This window comes from Urocitellus parryii, chromosome 6 (genome assembly GCF_045843805.1).
Source record: "Urocitellus parryii isolate mUroPar1 chromosome 6, mUroPar1.hap1, whole genome shotgun sequence".
NCBI lineage: Eukaryota > Metazoa > Chordata > Mammalia > Rodentia > Sciuridae > Urocitellus > Urocitellus parryii.
The window spans coordinates 195,812,402-195,834,007 of NC_135536.1; the positions used below are offsets into that span (position 1 = coordinate 195,812,402).

Here is a 21,606-nt window from a genome sequence, read left to right on the forward strand (position 1 = left end):
TTCTCCAGGGTCTGGCAGGCTGTAGGGAAGCTGGCCCTGTGTCAGCTGAGGACGGTGGCAGTGGGGAGCCTGAGGCACAGACAGACAGAAGGCTTGCCCTGTGGGGTTGGGAGAAATGCATCCCGTCCCTCCCAGCCCACCCCCTGCCCCACATCCCCAGTTCCTGTGTGCTTCATTGCTGGTCTCTTGCTGGGCTGCTGCCTCCCTGCCCCTCCCCTGGAAGGAGCCTGCTCCCACCCCCCGCAGTACTTCTTCCTGACCTTCAGGGTCTGTGTAGTGTAGGAGTGCGGACCCAGGTAGGGAGACGAGCTGAGTTTGGAATATATATATATATATATAATATAAAAGCTTTATGGAGACATACTCCACATATCCTACACCTAATAGAAGTGCACAATTCACTGAACTTTAGTATATTCCAAGTTGGGCAATCACCGTCTCCATCAATGGCAGAACATTTTTGCCACCCATTAGCAGTCACTTCCTGTTTCCCCTCACTTCCGTCCCTGCCGATCACCAGTCTTCTTTCTATCAGTACAGATTTGCCTATGATGGACATTTCATAGAAATAGTTACAGAGCCAGGCCCAGTGGCACACACCTGTGATCCCAGTGGCTCCGGAGGCTGAGGCAGGAGGATCATGAGTTCAAAGCCAGCCTTAGCAATCGTGAAGCACTAAGCACCTCAGTGAGACCCTGTCCCTAAATAAAATACAAAATAGGGCTGGGGATGTGACTCAGTGGTTGAGTGCCCCTGAGTTCAATTCCCGGTACCCCCCCCTCAAAAAAAAAATAGAGTTATAGAAGGTTTTTGCAGCTAGCTTCTTTCCCTTGGTGTAATGTGGCCAAGGCTCATCTCTGCTGTAGCATGCATCACTACTTCATTCCTTTCGTGATTAATATTCCACGGTATGTGTACACCACATTTGTTCATGTATTCACCTGTCAATGGACATTTGAGCTGTTTCCACCTTTTGACTATTGTGCCTACTGCTATCATGGACATTTGGGTTCAGCTCTGATGGCATCCTTTGCCATTCTGTCTTTGCCACTTAATTGCTGTGGACTCCTTGACAAACTACTTCGGCTCTCAGAACCTCAGTTTTCTGAGAGTTTCTGGGAATTGGAGACATGAATGTCTCTGAGTATTGTTGATAATAGTAGCTGTACTCGACTGAGTGCTCTTACCTTCTTGTGACAGGCACTGTACATCTGTTGGCATTAAATTCAGCCCCACGAGGGGCATGGGAGGGTTAATTTCATAGTGAGGGTGTATCTGTGCTAAAACGGGCCAACATGCCGCCTGATAATAAGAAATCCCCTGTGATGGAAGGGTTCTCTTTCCAACCTCCCCACCTCCGCTGTACCTTTGGCATTTTCGCGTTATTAGAGCCATATTTCCTCTTAAACATTTTTTTAATTCAAGTGTATATATAGACAAAAGTGCAGTGCTACAAGTGCTCGCCCAAGTTTCATCTTTCCTGTTTCCTCTCCACCATGGGAATAACGTGTCCCAGTAGGACTCGCTCCTTTACCCTCGGTGCCAGAAGAATTCCCGGGGCACGGCCATGGCCAACTCATAAAAGATGTTTAATATGAGCAAGAAATAAACCTTTGTCCTGGAAACCACTGAAGTTCGGGGTCACTTGTTACCACAGCATAACCCGGTGAGAGCTGACTAATACAACTTAATCCTTATGAGTGTAAGGGACGGGTTATGTTATTTCTAATTTATAAGGAAACGGAGGCTCAGATAGGTTCCGTGACTTTCTTGAATTGGCTCAGAGAGTGGCAGAGTGATGCTTCAAGTCCCATACCCCGTTACTCAGGCATCAGAGCCCGTGCTCTTAAGAAGACGGAAGTACGTGGGCTGTCTGGTGACGGGTGAGTAATCCCGTGTAGACGGTACACCTGGTAGGTGCATGGCATCAGACTTGTAGTACAGGTTTGGGGCGAACCCTGGAAGTCTCGAGTGCTGTGTGTATGTGAGGCCTCGGGTGCCAGGTGAGGCTGTACACTGTGTCTTTTGCCCACGGTCAGCTTCTTCCAGAGCATGTTCAGGGGCCCCAAGTCCTGGTAGGAGTGGCTTCCTGGGGAAAGCAGCTGTTTGTGGTGTCCTTCCAGTGACAGCCCCAATGCCTCTTCTTTAGAAGGTCTCCACGTTGGCTGGAGCAGTGGGTGACTTGCCCCGGCAGCCCCCCACCAGATGCGTTTACTTAACAGTCAGACGTCCCACCCTGCCTTCCATTTGTGTCCTACGGTTTGCCTTCTCTCCGCCCAGTTTCCATTTGTCCACATAACCTTCACTGTACCGGAAGGCAGCACTTGCAGGTGAAAGATTATTCTATTTGCAATTAAATTCTATTTGCAATTCAGCGTGGAAACAGTCCTCCTTCCAGCCCAGAGCCTGCCGGTACCTGCAGGACTGGATTCATTCTCGCTCTCTCCGCAGCCCCCATAATATTCTGCATCTCTCTCCCCCTCATACTCTACTACTTTGTAATTATAACACCTTGGATTGTAATTGCCCCTTTGCTTGTCTGCCTCTTCTGGTAGACTGAGAGTTTGAGCAGAGTCTGGGTTTAAATCACCTGTGTTGTGAGTCCCCAGCACAGGCTCTGGCACTGAATAGGCAATTAGTTTACAGAGTTGGTGGAATGAATGAAAATTACCCATCGGTCTCGTCTCCCCTTCCCCCTCCACTACCTGTTAGCTCCTAAGGACAAAGATGGTCTTATTTAAATCCCCAGCACCAAGAAAAGAGTGGCATAAGAAATGAGCTCATGAGTGCACATTTTATTGGGTAAAAAGAAGTAGTGGTTCCAGCCAGGGCAGAACCCTTTAGAGTCGCAGAACACGTTCCTACGCATTTCCCGCTGACCCTTTCTCTGCCCTCTGGAGTCCTCCTCACGCTGCCTTTGCCTCCGCGGCCTCCACCCCTTTCCTCTCTCTGTCCTTGTGACCTCTCCCTCTTCTCCAGATGGTTTTGGGAAGGGGTCTGAGGTTTCGCCCTCCCCCAGCCTCAGGGGCCAAGCACACTCTGGTATGCCAGAGCCTAGGTCTGCCCCCTCAGCCTTGCCCCCAGGCAGGCACGCCCACCGCTGGCTGTTGGCTCTGTTTTGAAGATGGAGACCATACACCTTCACTGGAGGTTGGGACTGAATGAAGGAACAAATGTGAGCACCTCTCATAGGCGCTGGTTGAGCCTGTGCGTGGGAGTCTGCGTCTTTATGTGGAAGGTTGATTGAGAGTGGAATTTCAGCCTCGGCAAGCGGGCGGGAAGGAATTGTGTTTTAAAAGCACGTGGTGAGACGGAGGAGCCTCCCTGTTCTGAAATCTCCTCTGGGTGTGAGCCCCACTCCGCCTCCATCAGGGCCACTTGCCACACCTGGTCAGCACCACGGACAGTCCCCATGGCCTCTGACTGTTTGGCCTTCAGAAGCAAGTGACAGCTTCTGACATGCCATTGATTGTCATTTGCATCTTAATTTGGGAGGTATTGAAAATGGATTGACGAGACCAGGCAGTATGCTAGAGGGACGGTGGGTGAGCACTTGACCTGTAACCCTTAGCTAGGTTAATACCAATAGCCAGCATTTATGGAATGGCCGCTGCAGTCCAGGCCCGTTTACTCCTTCCTCTCCTGTCCTGGGTGCTGTCTGCAGTCTGTACCTTCACTGACAGATGTTACGTTTGGAGAATACAAATGTGAGTCAGGTAGACTGGACACCAGCCGCCTTTCCATCATCCTTCTTCCCCAAATACTTCCAGTCCCGAGCCTCACCTCTTCAGGCCACTGCCTCCCGAGGGAGGATAATCCATGTGCGACCGTACCAGTTGGCTTTGACCTCTTTATAAAGCATCCAAATGTGTGACCTCTGACCCAGCATCTTCAATGCTAGGTTTGTGCCCAGAAGAAGTGTGCACACGCAGACACATACAAGATTGCTTTTGTTGGGCTGGGGATGTGGCTCAAGTGGTAGCGTGCTTGCCTGGTATACGTGCGGCCCGGGTTCGATCCTCAGCACCACATACCAACAAAGATGTTGTGTCCGCCGAGAACTAAAAAATAAATATTAAAAATTCTCTCTTTCTCCTCTCTCACTCTTTCTTTAAAAAAAAAAAAAGATTGCTTTTGTCACAGCTGTTTGCAGTGTCTGCATATGGAGACCACCCAAATGCTCATCAACAAGAGAATAGATGGAATTTTTTGTGATATACTTGTACCAGGGGCTACATTGAGGCCAGGAGAATGAATGAGCTCCCATGAAGCAGTCATGCTGAGGGAAATTAACTTGACGCTAAGGAACTCAGACGGATGGTCCTGTCGGCTAGGAGCAGACACAGGCAGCCAAGTCTGCATTCTTAGAAGTCAGGGCAGTGCTGCTCCTTGAGGGAGAGAAGCAGGAAGGGGGCGTAGGGACCCTGGGACGCTGGTCATGCCATTTGCTCACCTGGGGCTGGTTCCGTAGGTGAGCGCACTGCGTAGCCTTCATGGAGCTGGGTGCTACGACCCTCCGCTCTGCGGTCGCACACCTTCCCAGGTGTTCGCCGTAGTTCAGCAGTTGTTTTAAAAATATCTGTCTCCAGTATAGAAGAGAATCCCGAGACGTTTGTGAGCAAGAGGATGGGTCAGAACGTTGGGGAGTGGCTGGCCTCATGGAATATTTGGAACTCTTCAGTGTAAATAGAATGTAGAGCACCCTGGGGGAGGGGGAGGGGGGAATCCGTAAGGCTGGACCTGTCGATCGGGACCAGGTCAGGAAGGCAGTGGGTTAAAGCCTTTGCAAGCCGTGGGGTACCATCAGAAGCTCTTAATCAAAGAGATGATGTGCTCAAGATTGAGGTTTGGAATCTCACGCAGGCCACAGGGGAGAGGTTGGCAGAAAAGGACACTTGGTGCTGGGGATGCCAGTTAGCACAGAAGAAGAAACCGACACAGGGAGACGCAGCTGCTCAGGACTGCGCAGCTCTCGGTGACGGGGGTGGGTTGCAGCCATGGTCCAGGCCTTTGGTGTTGGGCTCCACTGCCCCCTGAAGATGTTCCAGAAACGCTGGGGAACGGCTGTTGACTGTGAATGCAACGGGATGGGGGGTTAGCAGAGACTTGAGTCCTCACAGCAGCGTGGTCAGGAACCCACCCCTCTCTTGTTCTCTACACAGTGAAGGTGTGCTCTGGATGGCTCCTGAGTTCTCTGATGATGAGGGAAGGTAGACTCATAACTCTAGGGAGAGAACAGGGAAGAGAAGCAACACAGGGTTTGTGCTTCCTCTGCCTGTCCTTGGAGGCATGGCCAGAGGCGACATGGGAACTCTAGAGGCCTGAGTGCTCACATAAGACCTCAGCCCTTTGAAATTCTAGACCTGGGCAAGGGGGCATGGGAGGCTGAAGTCACTGGGACCAGGGAGAGGTTGAATGGGGAGGAAGAAGAGGGAAGAGGAAGTGAGGCCAGGGATTTCGGTGCTTCTGTGATCCTGGGTTCAAATAACCCAGTCACCTGAGTCTTGTGTCTGGGGGAACTTCACAGGCTGCTGTGTGGACCTGCATGCAGTTGGCCCTCGTGGAGCTGGGATAGACACTGGTCAGGGACATGGATTGGGTTTTAAGGCTTGGCAGCCTGGATCATGGAGGCTCCCTCAGCTTCAGACTCCTCCTCTGGGAAACAAAACGGGTGATTCTCATCTTCAGTAAAACATAGAAGTGCAGAATTATGGTGGTGCTTGTCCTCTTCTTCTCCCCCATCCCCCCCTGCCCAGGGTCTCTCCTGGGTCTGAATTTAGGATCTGCTTCCACACAGACCTGGGTTTCAGATCTGGCCGTCTCATCTGACGTAACTCTGGACGCGTTGCTAAGCTGTTCTGAGCCTGTTGCCTTGTTAAGATAACAGCACTTGCCTCTCAGGGCTACGGCGAGGTTAAATCACATAGCTCATGGTGCTTGGTGCAGGGCAAATGCTAAAAATAATGGTATCTGCTCTCATAATCTATCATCATCATCATTTTATTATCCTGCTCCCTGTGAACACTTGCTTTTGGGAGAAGGTACATTAAGCACATTTATATTCAGGTATGATAAACAACTGAGTAAAATTTACTTGTTTTCTTTGCCAGAGAATTTGTGGAGTTCTCTGCTAAAGCCAGTTCAGCTAAGCTCACTTTTAGCCAGCCCGGCAGCGTGGTGCTGTCCTCGGTGCTGAACGGTGAGGCTGGAGCTCACTGTGGACACGGCAGGGTTGACCGCATTGCCTTCCAAAGTGTAGTGGACCAGTCACTCCAACAGAGGTGAGCTGAGTGCCCCTGGGACTCAAGGAGTCTGATCAGGGACGTCTTTGGGGAAGAGATGGCATTTGAATTCTGGTAGAGCTCAGTGGCTCATTAAAAGCATGGCTTTGGAGTGAGAAGACCTGGGGTTGAAACCCAGCTCTGCCATGAATAGCTGTATATGACCTTGATCTTCTTGATCCTCATTTTCCTTCTCTGTAAAGTGGGGTTGTAACCATCTCATGTTTGGTTGTGAGAATTAAGTGAGATGATGGCTGTGTTCAACACTTGGCCCAGCATCTGGCACAGTGGCTAATAGCATACTGTAATAGCTACCTGTGTTGAATCCTTAGTGTGTCCCACACAGCCCACCTAGGGTGTCCCGAGGATTAAGTGTTGTTACAACATTACATCACCTGTGACATTCGATGCTCACTGCAGTCCTAGGAATATGGTGCTGGTGTCCCTGCTACACAGTGGGGAAACGGAGTTGTGGAGTGACTGATGAATTACAGGGTTGGCTGGCTGGTTGGTTTTGGTACCAGGGATTGAACCCAGGGGTGCTTACCCACTATGCCACATCGCCAGTCCTTTTTTGGTATTTTATTTAGAGACAGGGTCTTGCAGAGTTGATTATGGCCTCACTAAGTCTAGCTTTGAACTCACATCCTCCTGCCTCAGCCTCCCTAGCCTCGGGGATTATAGGTGTTGGCCACTGTGCCAGGCTATCGGGTTTATTTAAAGCTAAACTCTGGAGGATGGTTAGAATTTTGATAGAGGAGACGAGAAAGGAAAGGAAAGGAGAGAGAGAAGGATGAAGTTTGGGATGGACCTGGAGCAGCGAGATGCTGGCCAGATGGGGGTACAGAGACCAAGGGAGACCAGAGCAGAGGGGAAGGAATCAGGTGATGCAGAGTCTTGGATGCCTCTGGGCAGTGATTGGACTTCATTTGGCAGGTGATGAGGAATCATCCTGAGGCTTTTAGGTAAGATCTTGGCCTGATTGAAAGTGTGATTTATTTATGAACTTGTCTGTATTTTACTTTCCTTTACATTATGGAATTAATACATTTAACTATTAAAAAATTCAAGTGACATAGAAGCAAACAAAAGAGAAATAAAGCCTCCTTCCCAGGGTGCTGGCTGGAGTGTCAGTTGGCACAGCTCTTTGGCAGCTTCACCTAGAGCTGAACACATGCCCCCCTCGGACTCAGCAGTTCCTCTCCCAGGTGGTTTTCCAGGAGACTCAGGTGAGGATGTTCCCCAAAAGGTGTGCATGAAAACAGCCGCAGCAGCCTTGTTCCTTGTCCTAAACTGGAGGGGGAAAATGCAAAAACCCATCAGCCGGACAGTGGATAAAACCAGGTCCATCCTGCAGCGATGGCGAGCACCTGGCGACTCAGGCCATGTGAACGCACCTCATGTGGGACATGAACCAGAAGAAACCAGGCCAATAAAAAGAAGGCCACACTCTTTATAGAGCATTCAAAACCAGGCATTGCAGAGTGGCGTCAGAGACCAGCAGTGATGACCCTTGGAGCCAGTTGGTGATGGGAGACAGGGTGACCCTTGGAGCCAGTTGGTGATGGGAGACAGGGTGACCCTTGGAGCCAGTTGGTGTTGGGAGACGGGTGCCCAGGGACCTTGGAATCCTAGGAATGCTGTTTCTGCATGGGGTTTGCTGGTGCAGCGGGTTTGGTTTGTGCAGATGCATGGAGCTCTACACTGAAGGTTTGGGCACTCTTCTGTGTAGTTAGATCTTGAATCACAAAATGACTCCGCACACCTCCTCCAATGGTCTCCCTGCAGTCACTCCCCATGAGCCGCTCTGCCCATATACTCCTGGATTTTTCTGTGCCTAAGATAAAGCTTGTGTGCTCTCTCTCGCACGCGCTCTCTCTCTCTCTCTCTCCACACACACACACACACACACACACACACACACACACACACAGAGCTATCTATAGCTCTACAGAAATGGCACCATGTTTCACATACTGCCCTGCAACCTGCTTTTTTTGAACTGCCAGGGTGCTGGGGGAGTCGTTCCGTGTGGCAGTGACGGAGCGTTTCACGGTGGCGATGTCTTGTGTAGTTAACGGGTCCCGTGTCCACGGCGGTTGATTCCAGCATTTCCCTGGTGTAGAGGATGCTGCGGGGAGCCCCTTGGTGCCTGGTGCTGTGGACTTTTGTGGCTGTTTGTGTAGAAGAACTAGTGAGAGTGGCGGGCCTTGGTCTGAGTGGAGATCTAATCTGTGATCGGCTGTGGCTGGCGGGCGGGAAGCAGGAGGACAGGGAGGAGGCTGCTGGGAATGGTCAGTCAAAGCCTGAGGCAGGAGCTGCTTGGCGGGGAGGATGGATGGGGAGGATGTGAGGTCTGGGAGTATTGGTGGCCCAGGCTTTGTCAGGCCCGGCACCAGATGAGAGAGGAAAGAGCCGCCGTGTTCCCGGAAGGTGGAGTCTGGTGGTGGGAAGATTGGAACGTAATCAGAAGCTGACTGGGGAGTGGGCTGGTGACTGGGGAGTGGGCTGGTGGTGGGTGCAGGCTGCTATCTGGTGGGTAAGGTGACAGCCTGGGGCATAGGGCAGTCCTGAGGTTGCTGAGGGGAATGAAAGCACCCAGGGGGATCCAGAGAGGGAACCCAGGGACGGCCTGGCCAGCACCTGCTATGTGGGGACGGGGCGGGCAGGGAAGACAGAGGTGCCCACTGTCAGGGATGTCAAAGGCGAAGGGGTCTGGAGAGACTCTGGGTCAAAGGATGAAGTCATCAGTGGCCGTTAGTCCCCCTCCCCGCTGCCCCGACGTGTTGTCATTACCTTCTGCACTAGCTCTGCCAAGCTCTTGACACAGCTGTGACTATTCAGTATGATCCTTGCGGGTCGCTGCCTCCCCTCTGAACGTGAGCTCAGGAGCAGGAGCTGTGTCACCCTGGCTGCACCTACTAGCCCAACCGACATCAGGCATCCTCACTCCCAGAGTTCACAGGACTCACACCCCAAGCCCCTCGGTGGTGGTGGCGGTGTGTGGTGATAAGGGTGTGTGACATCCCCTCTTGCTTACCCCTTAGCCGTCTCTGGAAAACATGCCCGCCCTTGGAGGGGGAGGGTTCTGCTGCCACACTGGGACCCACCTGTGCCAAGAGTTTTGAACGTCAACTCCTGGGGGTTCCATCCTGTGTTAGGTGACATTTCCCCGGGCAGACCCTGTGGTGAGATTCCTGTCCAGCAGGGCAGGACAGAAAGAAGGCAGCGGCCGAGGTGTGTGGGACTGACCAGAGAGAGCACATGGATGCTGAGGTGGGCAGCCAAGTCCCTGACGCAGCCGGCTGGCAGGAGGTGGAGCCTCCAGAGGCTGGAGGAGGAAGGAGAGAGCCAGGAGCAGAGGGGAGCAAGCCAGGGGGAGGAAGTCAGGTTGGGCCTGGGCGGAGTGGGGCGAGGACCAGGAGAGGGGAAGGCCCCTCGGGGAGGCAGGGCCAGGGGGGTGGAAAAGCCTCAGGCTGGTGAAGTCTGGGAGGGAGAAGAGCTGACCACAGCTTCCAGCCAAGAGGGAGCAGGACTGTGCCCCCGCGGGTGGGTTAGGGGCAGGGGTGGGGAAGCATTAGGACCGTCACACAGGGTGACCAACAGGGCTGGGTGGGGCTCAGTGGCAGACGCTAGCCTAGCATGCCTGAGGCACAGGGTCCGATCCTCAGCACCACGTAAAAGTAAATGAACAAATGAAATCAAGGCATCTCTCCTCCTACAACTACAAAAAACATTAAAGAGAGAAATGTTTGAAAGACTCGACCAACAGAAGGCTGCCTGAGTTAGGTGAGTGCCGTTGGTGTGATTGGTTGGGGGTCCCCGGGTAGGAAGGTCACAGGAGGGCATCAGCAGGACAGCTGGCCAGGGCGGATGTGGGGAATGCCGGTGAGTCTGTCTTAGTAGCGCTGCGCTACCCCCGATTGGCACCTGCTCCGCCAGGCTCTGGGCAACGCCCTCTTGTCACCTCCACCACGAGTGGCGCTGGCCTCTGCCTGGGCCGCTGACGGCCACGCCAGGCTGCCTGTGGGCTGAGCCAGGGCTGCGGTGGGGCCTGGGGCCGTGTGAACTGCCACCAGGCCCCAGGACACCGCAGATGTGAGGCGCTCTCCAGCGGGGCCGCAGGGATGGGGATTCAGTGCCCATAAAGCTTGGCGCCACCCTCTTCCCCAGAGGAGAGCTGTCAGCGCTAGAGGGTGGGGATGGTGGGGGGCTCCACCCAGGGCGGGTCTGAAGGCCCAGTGGGGGGCGTTTGCCCTGCCCACGTGACTTGTGTGTGTGAGCACATGTGGACAGCACCGTGTGCCTGCCAGTCTGTTTCCGTGTGTGTGTGTGTGTGTGTGTGTGTGTGTGTGTGTGTGTGTACCTGCTGTACAGAGGAGCACAGAAACGGTAATGGGGGTGGGTGGGGGCGGATGCAGCTGCAAGTTCAGGAGAACCAATGGGGATGAAGGGGAACAGACAGCACCCACCTCCCCACGTGTTCAGAGATACCAGGTGACACACAGACGCCAAGTGGCAGTCTCTCTGTGTGTTTCTTCAGTAGGTGGGCGAAGACGTCTAATGCAAGTGCCTGTGTGTGTGTGTGTGTGTGTGTGTGAGTGTGTGTGTGTGTGTGTGGCGGGGGCACACACAGGCACACATGTACACAGAATGGCAGACAGACCCGTGGAGACACACAGACACTGTGTTTGCATGTATATTCCTGTGTGTGTGTGTGTGTGTGTGTCTTCCCGAGGACTCGGCATGTGTGTGTCTGAACAACATGACCACGTGTGGGAGTCAGAATCCCGTGGGCGCCCCTCTGGGAAACACTGGAGCGGAGAGAGGCCAGAGGAGGCCCGTGAGAGGTGTGCTGTCCTGGCAGGAGCAGGGAGGTGTAGAGCCACTGTCCCCTTGGGCAGATAGGACGATAAAGTGGACCCAGGAGCGGGAGGAAGACTCTTGGGTGCATTCTGATGGTGCCACCTTACTGACTATAGGGGTGAGGACAAGTCCCTGACCTCGTACTCTCGACCTGGGCACTCAAGTGGAAGAAAAGTAGCATCCACCACCTCAGGGACCGCAGAGGGACCAAGGTTGCCCCCACGGGGGTGTTGGTTCATTCAGCACTTCTGAACGAGCACCTACAACGGGCCACGCCCTCTTGTTGGCAGAGGCTTCCAACTGTGAACCAGGTGCCATGTCCTGGGATGTGTGGGGGGTTTACCTTCTTCACAGAGGACACTGGCCAACAGCCGGCGGGGTGGTAAGTGCTAGGGTGAAAACCAAACAGGGTGTTAGGGCAGAGAGGGGCAGGCAGTGACCAGGGCTGCTGTTTCCGAGTGGCCAGTGGTGGTCACGAAGGGCCTTTGGTAAGATGAAGTTTGATCCCAGGGGAGGAGGTGTTGGGACCAAGCACACAGTCTTCATCCTCATGATGACCCTGTTGCTCTCCCATTTTACAGGCGAGGAAATGGAGGCACAGAGAGGCTGAATGTTTGCCCAAAGTCTAACAGCCAGTGAGAAGGACACTCAGGATTTGAACCCATGCCATTTAGTCTCAGCCAGTGGTTTCAATCATCGGTCCTCGGTTGGGGGTGCCTTTTGCCCCATGTGGGATATTTGGCAGGGTCTGGAGATGTTCTTGGTTGACACTTCTGCACTGGGGGCGCCACTAGCAGGTACTAGGGAGAGACCAGGAAAGCTTCTAGAAATTCCACAGTGCACAGAACAGCACCCACAGCCAAGCAGCATGCCACCCACAATGGCAGTCATGCTGGTCTGAACCGCACAGAGCCCCCGGCAGAGTGCGACGCATAGTAAGTGCTTAAAAACTAGCAGTTGAAGAGGGGGAGCCGGCGATGGAGAAGGTTCCACAGGGAGAGAGTCCATGGTGGAGGATTCTCCAGATCAAAGTGCAGGTAGCCCCCCGGGGGTGCGCTCCGGGGAGGGTGGGGGCAGGCGAGGCCGGGTGAGCAGGAGATCGGGCTGGGCTGGGGGCAAAAGCAGGGCCGCAGCCAGCCGCTGAAACGCTAACCAGCTAACTGCCTCTCTCTCTCTCTCTCTCTCTCTCTCTCTCTCTCTCTCTCCCCCCCCCCCCCCCCCCCCCCGTCCTGGCCTCTCTGCGGGAAGGAGACAGCCGGAGGCTGAAGGGGGCCATCCAGAGGAGCACGGAGACAGGCCTGGCAGTGGAGATGCCCAGCCGGACCCTGCGCCAGGCCAGCCACGAGTCCATCGAGGACAGCATGAACAGCTACGGCTCGGAGGGCAAGTGAGTGTGGGCCGCGCCTGCCGCAGCCACCTGGCTCTTGGTCTTCTGGGGGGGGGGGGAAGGAGAGGCTGAGCAGTGCCCCGGGGGCTGACCAGGAGGCCGGGGTCAGTTCAGGCTGGCAGGGGCTCTGGGCTCCGGGGCATACCCATCTTGGGAAGGTAGGCAGCAAGCCGTGCAGCTCCCAGGGTGCAGGTTCTGGTTCCTGGTGGCCTGCTCCACGACCTGGCAGCGGCGTGACCTTGGGGAGGTCACATCCCTGAGCAACAGCTGCCTCATCTGTAGGGTGGGGTGATGGCACCAGCCACAGGGGATCTTAGGAGTCAGACACTCAACGATCCAAGGAGTCCTGGGTTGGTACCTCTGAAGAGCGCAGGGCAGCTTGGCGCGTCCGGCCCGTGTGGGTGTCGCTGAGCGAAGGCTGGAGCAGAGAGGGCATCGTCGTTCTTGTGTTCCGTGGTCTTAAATCCTAGTGGGATTTTAAACGTGTCAAAGGCATCTCATGCATCTCAGATCCAAGACCTGGTGCTGCCTGGCACCTGGTCAGCGTTCCCCTCCTGGGCTGCACACTGGAGTCACTGGGGAACTCGTCACAAATGCAGATGGCAGGGTCCCGCTTCTGAGTCATTGAATTAGAAACTCTGTGAAGAGCTCCTGGGAGCTCTGTCTTTAAAAGCTCTCTGAAGAATTCATCTTGATTCATCTTGCTTTCCCCCCAGTAAACACAGGCATGGATACATTCACACAGTTACACAGACACACTCTTCTTCTAATGGCAAAGGGCTCTCAGATCCCCAAAGTCAACCCATGGATACCTGGCAAAGACCAAAGCAACTTCCATATTGTGTCGATGACTAAAGCACTCAGACAGGTTCAGGAGCTTGCCCTGGGTCACACAGCATGCTAACATAGGTGTGGAACACAGGGATCCTGACTCCCAGTGTGGCTTATTCCACGACAGCATATTGCTTTAGAGTCCTCTGAGTCAGGGAAGGGGCCTGGGGCGTCATGACCCTTGCTATGTACTTGAGGAGACTGAGGCTTGGAAAAGTTAAGGTCTGTATTATCCTGTACAGATGTCATCAGATACACATGGCTATTTAAATGTAAGTTAATTAAAATTAAGGAAGATGTATTATTCTGTTCCTCTGTCACACTGATGCTCAGTAGCGAAATGTGGCTCATGACAACTGTACTGGGCGGTGCGGAGATGGAATAGTTCCATCATCACAGAAAGTCCTGCTGGACAGCCCTGGCCCGGCGGCTTGTCTGAGAGCAGACACCAGCCAGCGCAGGGTGGGCAGGCTCCCGATCGCCCCCGGTGACTGCCCTCCACCTCTGGCTACAGCCCTCATCGGGGGGCCGGGGGGCCAACACCTTGATGCCTGGCCCTTCCTGCGAGGGGCATCTCAGGTCCTGTGAATGGCCCTGCCTTGGCAGATGCGGCTGGTCCACCCACCTCCGAGCGGAGCTTTCCGGTGGGCAGGAAGAGGAGGAGGACGGGCGGAAGGAGGAGGAGGAGGAGGAGGAGGAAGCAGCTGGCGTGTGTTTCACCTGCGAAACCTGGCAGGCGTCCGTGCTGGGGGGAGGAGCCAGGCTCCTGGGGGACGGGGTCCCCGCTGACTGTCGAGAGTCTCAGGGGTCCAGGAGGCTCAGGCCACAGTCCTGGCTCTGCCTCAGACCTCGGCACCGCCTTAGGCACACCCATGGGCTTCTTGAAGCTTCAGGGAGGCCGGGCGACACCTGGTTGGCCTCACACGGGTCAGGAAGACCTGGGGAGGGGAGGCCAGGGCGGCCCTGTGGCTGCAGCAGGTGAGGAGAAGCATATTCCCACTTTACAGAAGAGGAAGGGAAGGCTCGGGGGTCATGTGACTCACCCACCGGGAGCAGGTCCTAAGGAGGTGGTGGCTGCCTGTGACAAGGCCCTGGAGGGTGGCTGTTGGTGACATTTGCTGAAATGTGCTTGCAGGGACCTGCAAGTCTCTTCACAGACAGGTTCAAAATCACCCTGTCCCTTCTGTGTCATGGGCTCAAACCCAGGACTCAGCTGGCAGTCATCCTTGGCCTGTGACTTGTTCCTGCTCCTCAGTAGCCATGTGGCTTTGGGAAAGGTCCCTTACCTCTCTAAACCCAGTTTCTCCAGTTGCAGAAAGGGGACAGTGAGCTTTAAATGAGCTAATACATGGGAAACACCTAGGACACCAACCATCACGTGGCGAGCACTGGAATCATGCACTGTTTGTATTTTGTTGTTAATTAAGCCACTCGTGGGCATTTTGCTGCTTGGGGTCAATCACATTCTAACAGATACCATGAGCCACCCCAAATATAGTGCTTAGCACAGCGTAAGCACGGGGAGAGGTTGGCTGTGGTGGCTGATTATTAAAGGTTTGGGGTGCGTGGTTTGATTCCAACTGAGCAGGATCCGGGGGTCCGAGGAAGCTGGGTCCAGAAGTGGGGTCAGTCTTGCCTCCTGAGAGAGACTGAGTCTAAGTGGGGCCCAGCTTAAGGCTGCCACCTCACCCACACCTGCATGAGGGAGAGGCATAGAAGGGACAGGGAGACATGAGCCATAGCCAGCCCTCTCCTTGTTCTGCAGGTGTTAGGGGCCTTGTTTGGACCCAGATGCCAGGCTCTGAATCAAGAAGGGCTGTGACTGTCCCGCCCTCTTCCCACCCCTGGCTTCTGCCAGCCCAGCCGAGGCCGGTGGGGAGGCAGCCTCCCTGGAGCAGCCCCACCAGGCTGCAGCCCCGGGCTGCCGGGCCTGCCTGAGCTGCTGCCCACTGGGTGTGTGTATTCCTGCAAGGGGGCACAGGGCGCTCCCATATGGATTTGCAACAAATTCCATTAAGCACCTGCTATGCGCCAGGCAACTGGGTGGGCGCTGCAGAGGCCCGGCCCTCCACGGATTTCCTTCGCAGGGTGCTGACCAAGTAGTGGGCAGTGGTGAGAGCTGCCAAGACCAGGTGTGGAAGACCTGGCCAGATCTCAGGGCAGGGAAGGGGCACACCTGTGTTGGGGCCCTCTATCAGTAAGGGTGCCTTGGGCTCCTCGTTACTTAATGCCAGTGGACAGTGGCTCCTGACCTTGCTGGTCAAGGTGACCTCTGTACTTCCGCAGCATCTCATCTCCTGGCACTTGTTAGAAATGCACAATCTGCTCCAGCCGGGGCCCATGGGGTCATAATCTGAACTTTAACAAGCCTCCCCGCTGGTTTGTGGGAGCGTCAGGGTGACCCCTGGCTTCATTGCATTAGTGGCCACAGGTGACGCTTGAAGAGAGCAGCAAGTGCCGGCACTGTGCCATACAGTCACATAGAGTGACAGTTAAGTCTCATGACAACCTGAGGTGGTGGGGCTGTTTGCTAATCCCCGTCCTAGACATGAGGACGTGGAAAGGGTGACTGGCCCAAGGTCACATGGTGAGTAAGTGGCCCAGCCAGGATTCAAAGCCAGGCATTTGTCTTTAACAGTCAGGCTCAGCTCTTTCATTTAGCAATTCCCTCTGCCAAGATTTCTCAAGTAGATGCTTCCTGGATGGTTTGGTGGCGTGACGATGCCACCGAGGACCTCAATCCCCTCCATCTTTCCCTTCTGCAGACCTCCTGTGTTAGACGAGTTATGGCTTATCCCCGGGCTGGGGAAAGGCTTCTTCTTCCTGAGCCCCTTTCTGCCTTGTCAAAAGTTGGAGTTCTGTATGTGAAGGATGGAGGGACAACCAGCCAACCAGCCAACTGAGCTTCCGCCCTGCAGACAGGCCCATCTTGCTCCTATGAAGGGCAGGAGTCGAGTTCAAGCCCCTAAGAAAGGCCCCGGGGAACGGCACCTGCTCCAGCCTGAGATGCTCCTGTTGACTGACTGCCTTAGTTTAAGGGTTTTCTCAGAATCAGATCTGAGACCTGGTGCAAGGAATCCACTTAGGAGGTAATTCTGGGAAATCATGGCAGAGGATCGTGTGAGAGAGACAGGGCTGGAGAGGCACGCAGTAAATGCAGCTGTAAGAAGCCAGCTCCCATCCAGCGGGGTCTCCCATGCCTATAATCCCAGTGACTCAGGAGGCTGAGACAGGAGGATGGCAAGTTCAAGGCCAGCCTCAGCAACTTAGCAAGGCCCTATCTCAAAATAAAAAGTGAAAAAGGGTTGCGATATAGCTCAATGGTAGAGCATCCCTGGGTTCAATTCCCAGTACCACAAAAGAGTGCATGTGGGGGGTGGGAGCAGCAGCGGCAGCAGCCAGCCAGCCCCACTGCAGCAGTGTGACCCGAGTCCTGCTGGGGAAGCCGGCAGTTACCCCCAGGAGGTGAGGGCAGAGTATGTACACTCCGGCTCTTCACAGTTACTGACTGGAGGCTGCTCCTGTTGGGAGTCTTGCTCTTCTTGTAGAGAGAGGGGCTAGGACCGGAGTCCTTTAGAGGCCACGAGACTTAGGCAAAGGAATGTCACTGCTGCAATTAGAAGTCGTGGACACTAAATAGTTTTTTGGGGGGTGGGCCCACAGAGCCACGCGCTGCCTGAGGGCAGAGCCTCCATCTCCCGCTGCCCAGCCGAAGCCTGGGACTTCTCTCCGAGGGCTCCCCTCTCTTTCTCTTACCTCATCCACAGTTGCCCCCCCGCCATTTTACTCTCGATTATTCCTTGAATCCATCCGTTTCCCCCCATCTGCATCCATGAGTGGCCCTGGCTGAGGCCACTTGTCACTCTCCCCTAGATACCAGCAAGTCTCCTTCTTGGTCCCCACTCTGTCACCTCACACCTTCTCTGCCTCTCTAGGCTCCTCCCAGTCCCCAGCCTTGCGGCCCAGCCCACCACCCCAATCCCTCCACACTTCCCCACCTCACCCCAAGTTTCCGCGGCCGTTGCCTCCGCGCCTGGCACTCCTTTTTCTGCCTGTACTCCCGCTTCGCCCTCTGACTCATGCCGCCTCCAGATCTCCGCTCAGAACTGGCACACAGGCTTCAGCTCATGTGCCAACTCCAGCTAATGGATAGTGGCTCCCCGGAGTCTGTGTGGAGAAGGGTTCTGGAGCCAAGTCCGGGCCTGGCAGGGCTGGAGTCGATTAGCAATGTCTGCCCTGGGTGTGGGCCGGGCAAGTGGAAGAGCGAGCGCATCAGCAGCACCCACGGCCCTGGACTCCCCGCCACAGCACCTTCTACTCTCCACTCTAATGTCCCCTGTGTGTGTCCGTCCCACTGGACACCAGATTCCGTGTCCACCCGGCTGGCCCACATGCTCTGCAGATTTTGGCGAACAGAGGTGGGGAGCCGAAGCCACACGCAGTCCCATTCCTTCCGCCCCCCGCAGCCTTCCTCATCTCACAAAAGCCAGGGCCGCCTCATCCTCTGTCCATTGGGGGGCTCCTAGAGTTCTCTCCCAGGCCCCACCTGCTCTCCCCTCTGCCTGTTGTTGACCTGAAGTGTCTGGGTCATCAGCAGCCAGGCCTCTGGGCGTCTGGGTCACTGTGCCCACATCCCAGGAAAGCAGCATGGGAGCCAGTGACAGGGCATAAACGCACCCGCTCAGGGTCACACGTCTGCCACGCAGTTTCCCTGTTCACTGTGGGCCCGGGGGTCGGAAGATGGTCAGACCCCTCCCCTCCCCCTCTTCTGCTGTAGCAGGTCATTGTGCCTAAAGGACAAAGTGGGACTGGTGGGGTCGTCCATCAGATGGGGTCGTCCCTCTGTTTCACAAGCGCTCCTATCTGTGGAGCATGCGATGGGGCCAGTCCTTCTGCGGAGTCTGTCTCCTTTGCTTCAGCGGCACCAGGAACTCTCCCGTCGTTGTTTATCCCTGTTTCCTGAAAAGGGAGCCGAGGCCTGGAGAGGGGAATCAGGTGTCTCCAGGAAAACCCAGGCCTGTCTGACCCCAGCGCTGAGGGCCCCTCAGGGCCGTGGAGCCAGATGTCAGCCCTCCACACCCAAGGGTCCTGCCCCGTGGGTTCCATCAGCCTCCGATGGAAAATGTCCGGAGGAAAAACAGTGTTTGTACGGAATGTGTGAATGCTTTTTTTCTTGCTGTCATTCCCTGAACGGTCTAGTAAACCAATGGTTTGCATAGAATTGACATTGATTAGGGGTTACAAATGATCTAGGGATGATTTAAAATATACAGAGGAGGTGCGTAGGTCGTTTGCAGATACTACACCACCTTATGTAAGGAACATAAGCATATGTGGGTTTGGGAGTCTGTGGGAAGTCCTGAAACCAACTCCCGGGGACACTCAGGGTTGACTGTCTACTGTAATGGCTCAGAAGGTGAACTCTAGAGTCAGACCCCTGGGGTTCAGATCATAGCAGGTAGATCTTGATTTACTTATTAACAGTTCCGTGCCTTGATTTACCCTTCTGTGAAATGGGCATCGATCTCAAATGCCTAGCTTTCGTAGAGAGTTGTTAAGAGGATCAAGTGAGATAACATGGATAACTTAGTACGATCAGTACTTGGCTCATGACACATTTTTGATAAATAAAAAATAAATCCCTGGCTTCATGCCCACAAGCCACACTCTCATGGGAGTGGGGCCGGTTTGGAACTGTCTTGAATGCCTGAAAAGCCAGTCAGGATTGTGTGACGCGGTGTGTCCTGGCACTCAGTCAATTCTGCTACAAGCGCTGGTTTTGAAAACCGCAATTTGTTCCAACATGATGGCAGTATTAGGGAACAATCTGAGCATAACAGGGATTTCGCATTTGCTCATTCAGGCGTTGGTTTCATCCATGAGAAACACCAGGTGAATGCAGAGGCTGTCCCCAGCCAGCCATGCGCGAAACCCCACACCGCTCAGGTGCCCTCAGTTTACCGGGTGTCATGAGCCACTCCTGGCGGGACAGTTTTCCACCCCATTTCAGTAACTCGCTGTCTGCTTCTCTTCTGACAAGCAAACTTCCACGTCCTTGAGCAAACCAGGTTTTCAAGGAAAAGTGCTGTCCTCGTATTTTTATGCATTTCAGAACCATTTAGCCTGCATCAAACTGCTGCCCTGCTACCGTATTTACTAGGCTCCTGTCCTCCTTTTTTTTTAATGTGACACTGACCCCATTTTCTCCATAAGCCGTGTTCTTCTTTGCAGGATTTTGCAACCCACAGTAATTTTTAGAACTGCATACTTTGCACTACAGCAGAATTGATGTATTTGTAGGCCTGGCAGGGTGGTTGGACAGACAGACATGCAGGGGTGCACAAGTGGGCAGTGAATTCCCAGGAGCTTTCAGAGAACCCTGTAGCCAGTCATCACCGCGAGGCTTTTGCAACCTTAAGATTCCTGATGCTGTGGAGACCGGTGACCCATCTGGAAAAGAGACTGGAGTGAACCCCAGAAAACCCAATTATTACTTCAACTATCAAGAGCACAGAAAATCCAGGGGCCAAACCAAGCTCAAAGGTTAATGATAAAAAAAAAAAAAGACAGATGACTTTTAGGTCCATGAACAAAACTAACGGAATTTGAAGTGCAAGAAATCTCATTTCACCATGAACACAAAATGAAAGGCCAGTCGAACACGGGTGTCCCCTGTTTCAGGGCCTGCCATCCCTGGAGGAACCTGGCCTGCAGCCCTGCCCCACCCCTCCAGATGGCCGGGGCTGGGTTGCAGACGTCCAGCTGCTGCACTGCCTAACAGGCCTGGAGAAGCCATGAGAGTGCCAAGAGGAGGCCCCGCAGGCCAGGCCAGGGCGTCTCCCTCCTGGGTTCACAGCAGATCCTCTGTGCAGAGTCTGACTTATCTCACCAGCTCTCCCCAGCAATTCAGCAAGGCAATTACCATTTATTCCCATTTTATAAATAAGGAAACTGCAGCTAAGAGAGATTAAAAACTTGCTCCCACAGATCCTGCTGATCCCACTGACTCAGGAGGAGGCTGAGGCAAGGAGATCGCAAGTTCAAGATCAGCCTTGGCAACTTAGCAAGACCCTGACTCAAAATCCAAAATAGAAAGTTCTGGGGTCCGGCACGATGTCATACACCTGTAATCCCAGCAGCTCAGGAGGCTGAGACAGGAGGACTGCGAGTTCAAAGCCAGCCTCAGCAAAAAGCAAGGCGTGAAACAACTCAGGGAGACCCTGTCTCTAAGTCAAATGCAAGCAAATAGGGCTGGGGATGTGGCTCAGTGGTTGAGTGCCCCCGAGTTCAATTCCTGCTACCCCCACCCCCACTCCCCAAAAGAGTGGAGATTGGACAGTCAATTAGGAGGAAGCTGAGGTAGGGAGATCGCTACCACTGTAACTCAGTGGTAGAGTGCTCCTGGGGTCAATATCCAATACCAAAAAGGAAGGAAGGAAGGAAGGAAGGAAGGAAGGAAGGAAGGAAGGAAGGAAGGAAGGAAGGAAGGAAGGAAGGAAGGAAGGAAGGAAGGAGGAAGGAAGAAGGAAATAGTCCCAGATTGCACACAAGGAAGGAAGGAAGGAAGAAGGAAACAGTCCCAGATTGCACATAGGATCCAAGGTCCATGTTCTGCCAAAGTCCAATCTTAACCAGTATCCTTCATTCTGCCTGTTTGAGACCAGCTGTGGGGTTTGATAATGAACATGTATTAAGCTCCTGTTGCATACCAGGACTGGTCTAAGTAGTAGCATGATGTGGCACTTCATAATTCAGCCAGCTCTAAGTGTGCCTCTGCTAATGAGCCCTGTAAGAAGACAATTTGGAAACATTTACAACTGATAAGAGCATAGGCTCCAGCCTCCTAAATGACTGTCCCCTCTCCACAGGGTCATGCCATCTTGTTGACAGATAGGAGCACTAAAATGCACTGACGACAGCAACTTGTCAGAGCTCCAGGTCTGACTTAGCAGCCTTTTTTCCTGCTCCAGGGGAGACCCAAGGTGGAGGGGGTCTCCGGAGCCGCAGCCCTTCGGCCAGCAGGAAGCGGCCACACTGACCTCCTCCTCCAGCCCGTGGAGGACGCGCTGGCTCGGGGTTTCCAGGGCATTAGCCTGGTTCCCTGGCAGCCAGCGAGGCGCCCTGGGATGGGAAATCAGGCAGCCGCCCAGATATTAGAAACAATTACCACTAATTACCAGGCCTGCCAGTTCCCCATTGTCTGCTCACACCCCACCAGGAACCGAGGAGCAGGCAGTGACA

General features: G+C 54.2%; 1 protein-coding gene across 3 annotated transcripts in view; it reads left to right on the top strand.

Annotated features, from left to right (window-relative positions):
* Rims4 (regulating synaptic membrane exocytosis 4) overlaps positions 1-21,606 on the top strand; it is a 50,219-nt gene that overhangs the window by 22,906 nt on the left and 5,707 nt on the right. For 2 of the 3 annotated variants that reach the window (XM_026408341.1, XM_026408342.2), the window contains one exon: positions 12,396-12,534. In XM_026408341.1, the coding sequence (XP_026264126.1) occupies positions 12,396-12,534 (139 nt within the window). The remainder of the gene's footprint in view (positions 1-12,395; positions 12,535-21,606) is intronic. The other variant, XM_077800097.1, reaches the window with a different exon arrangement.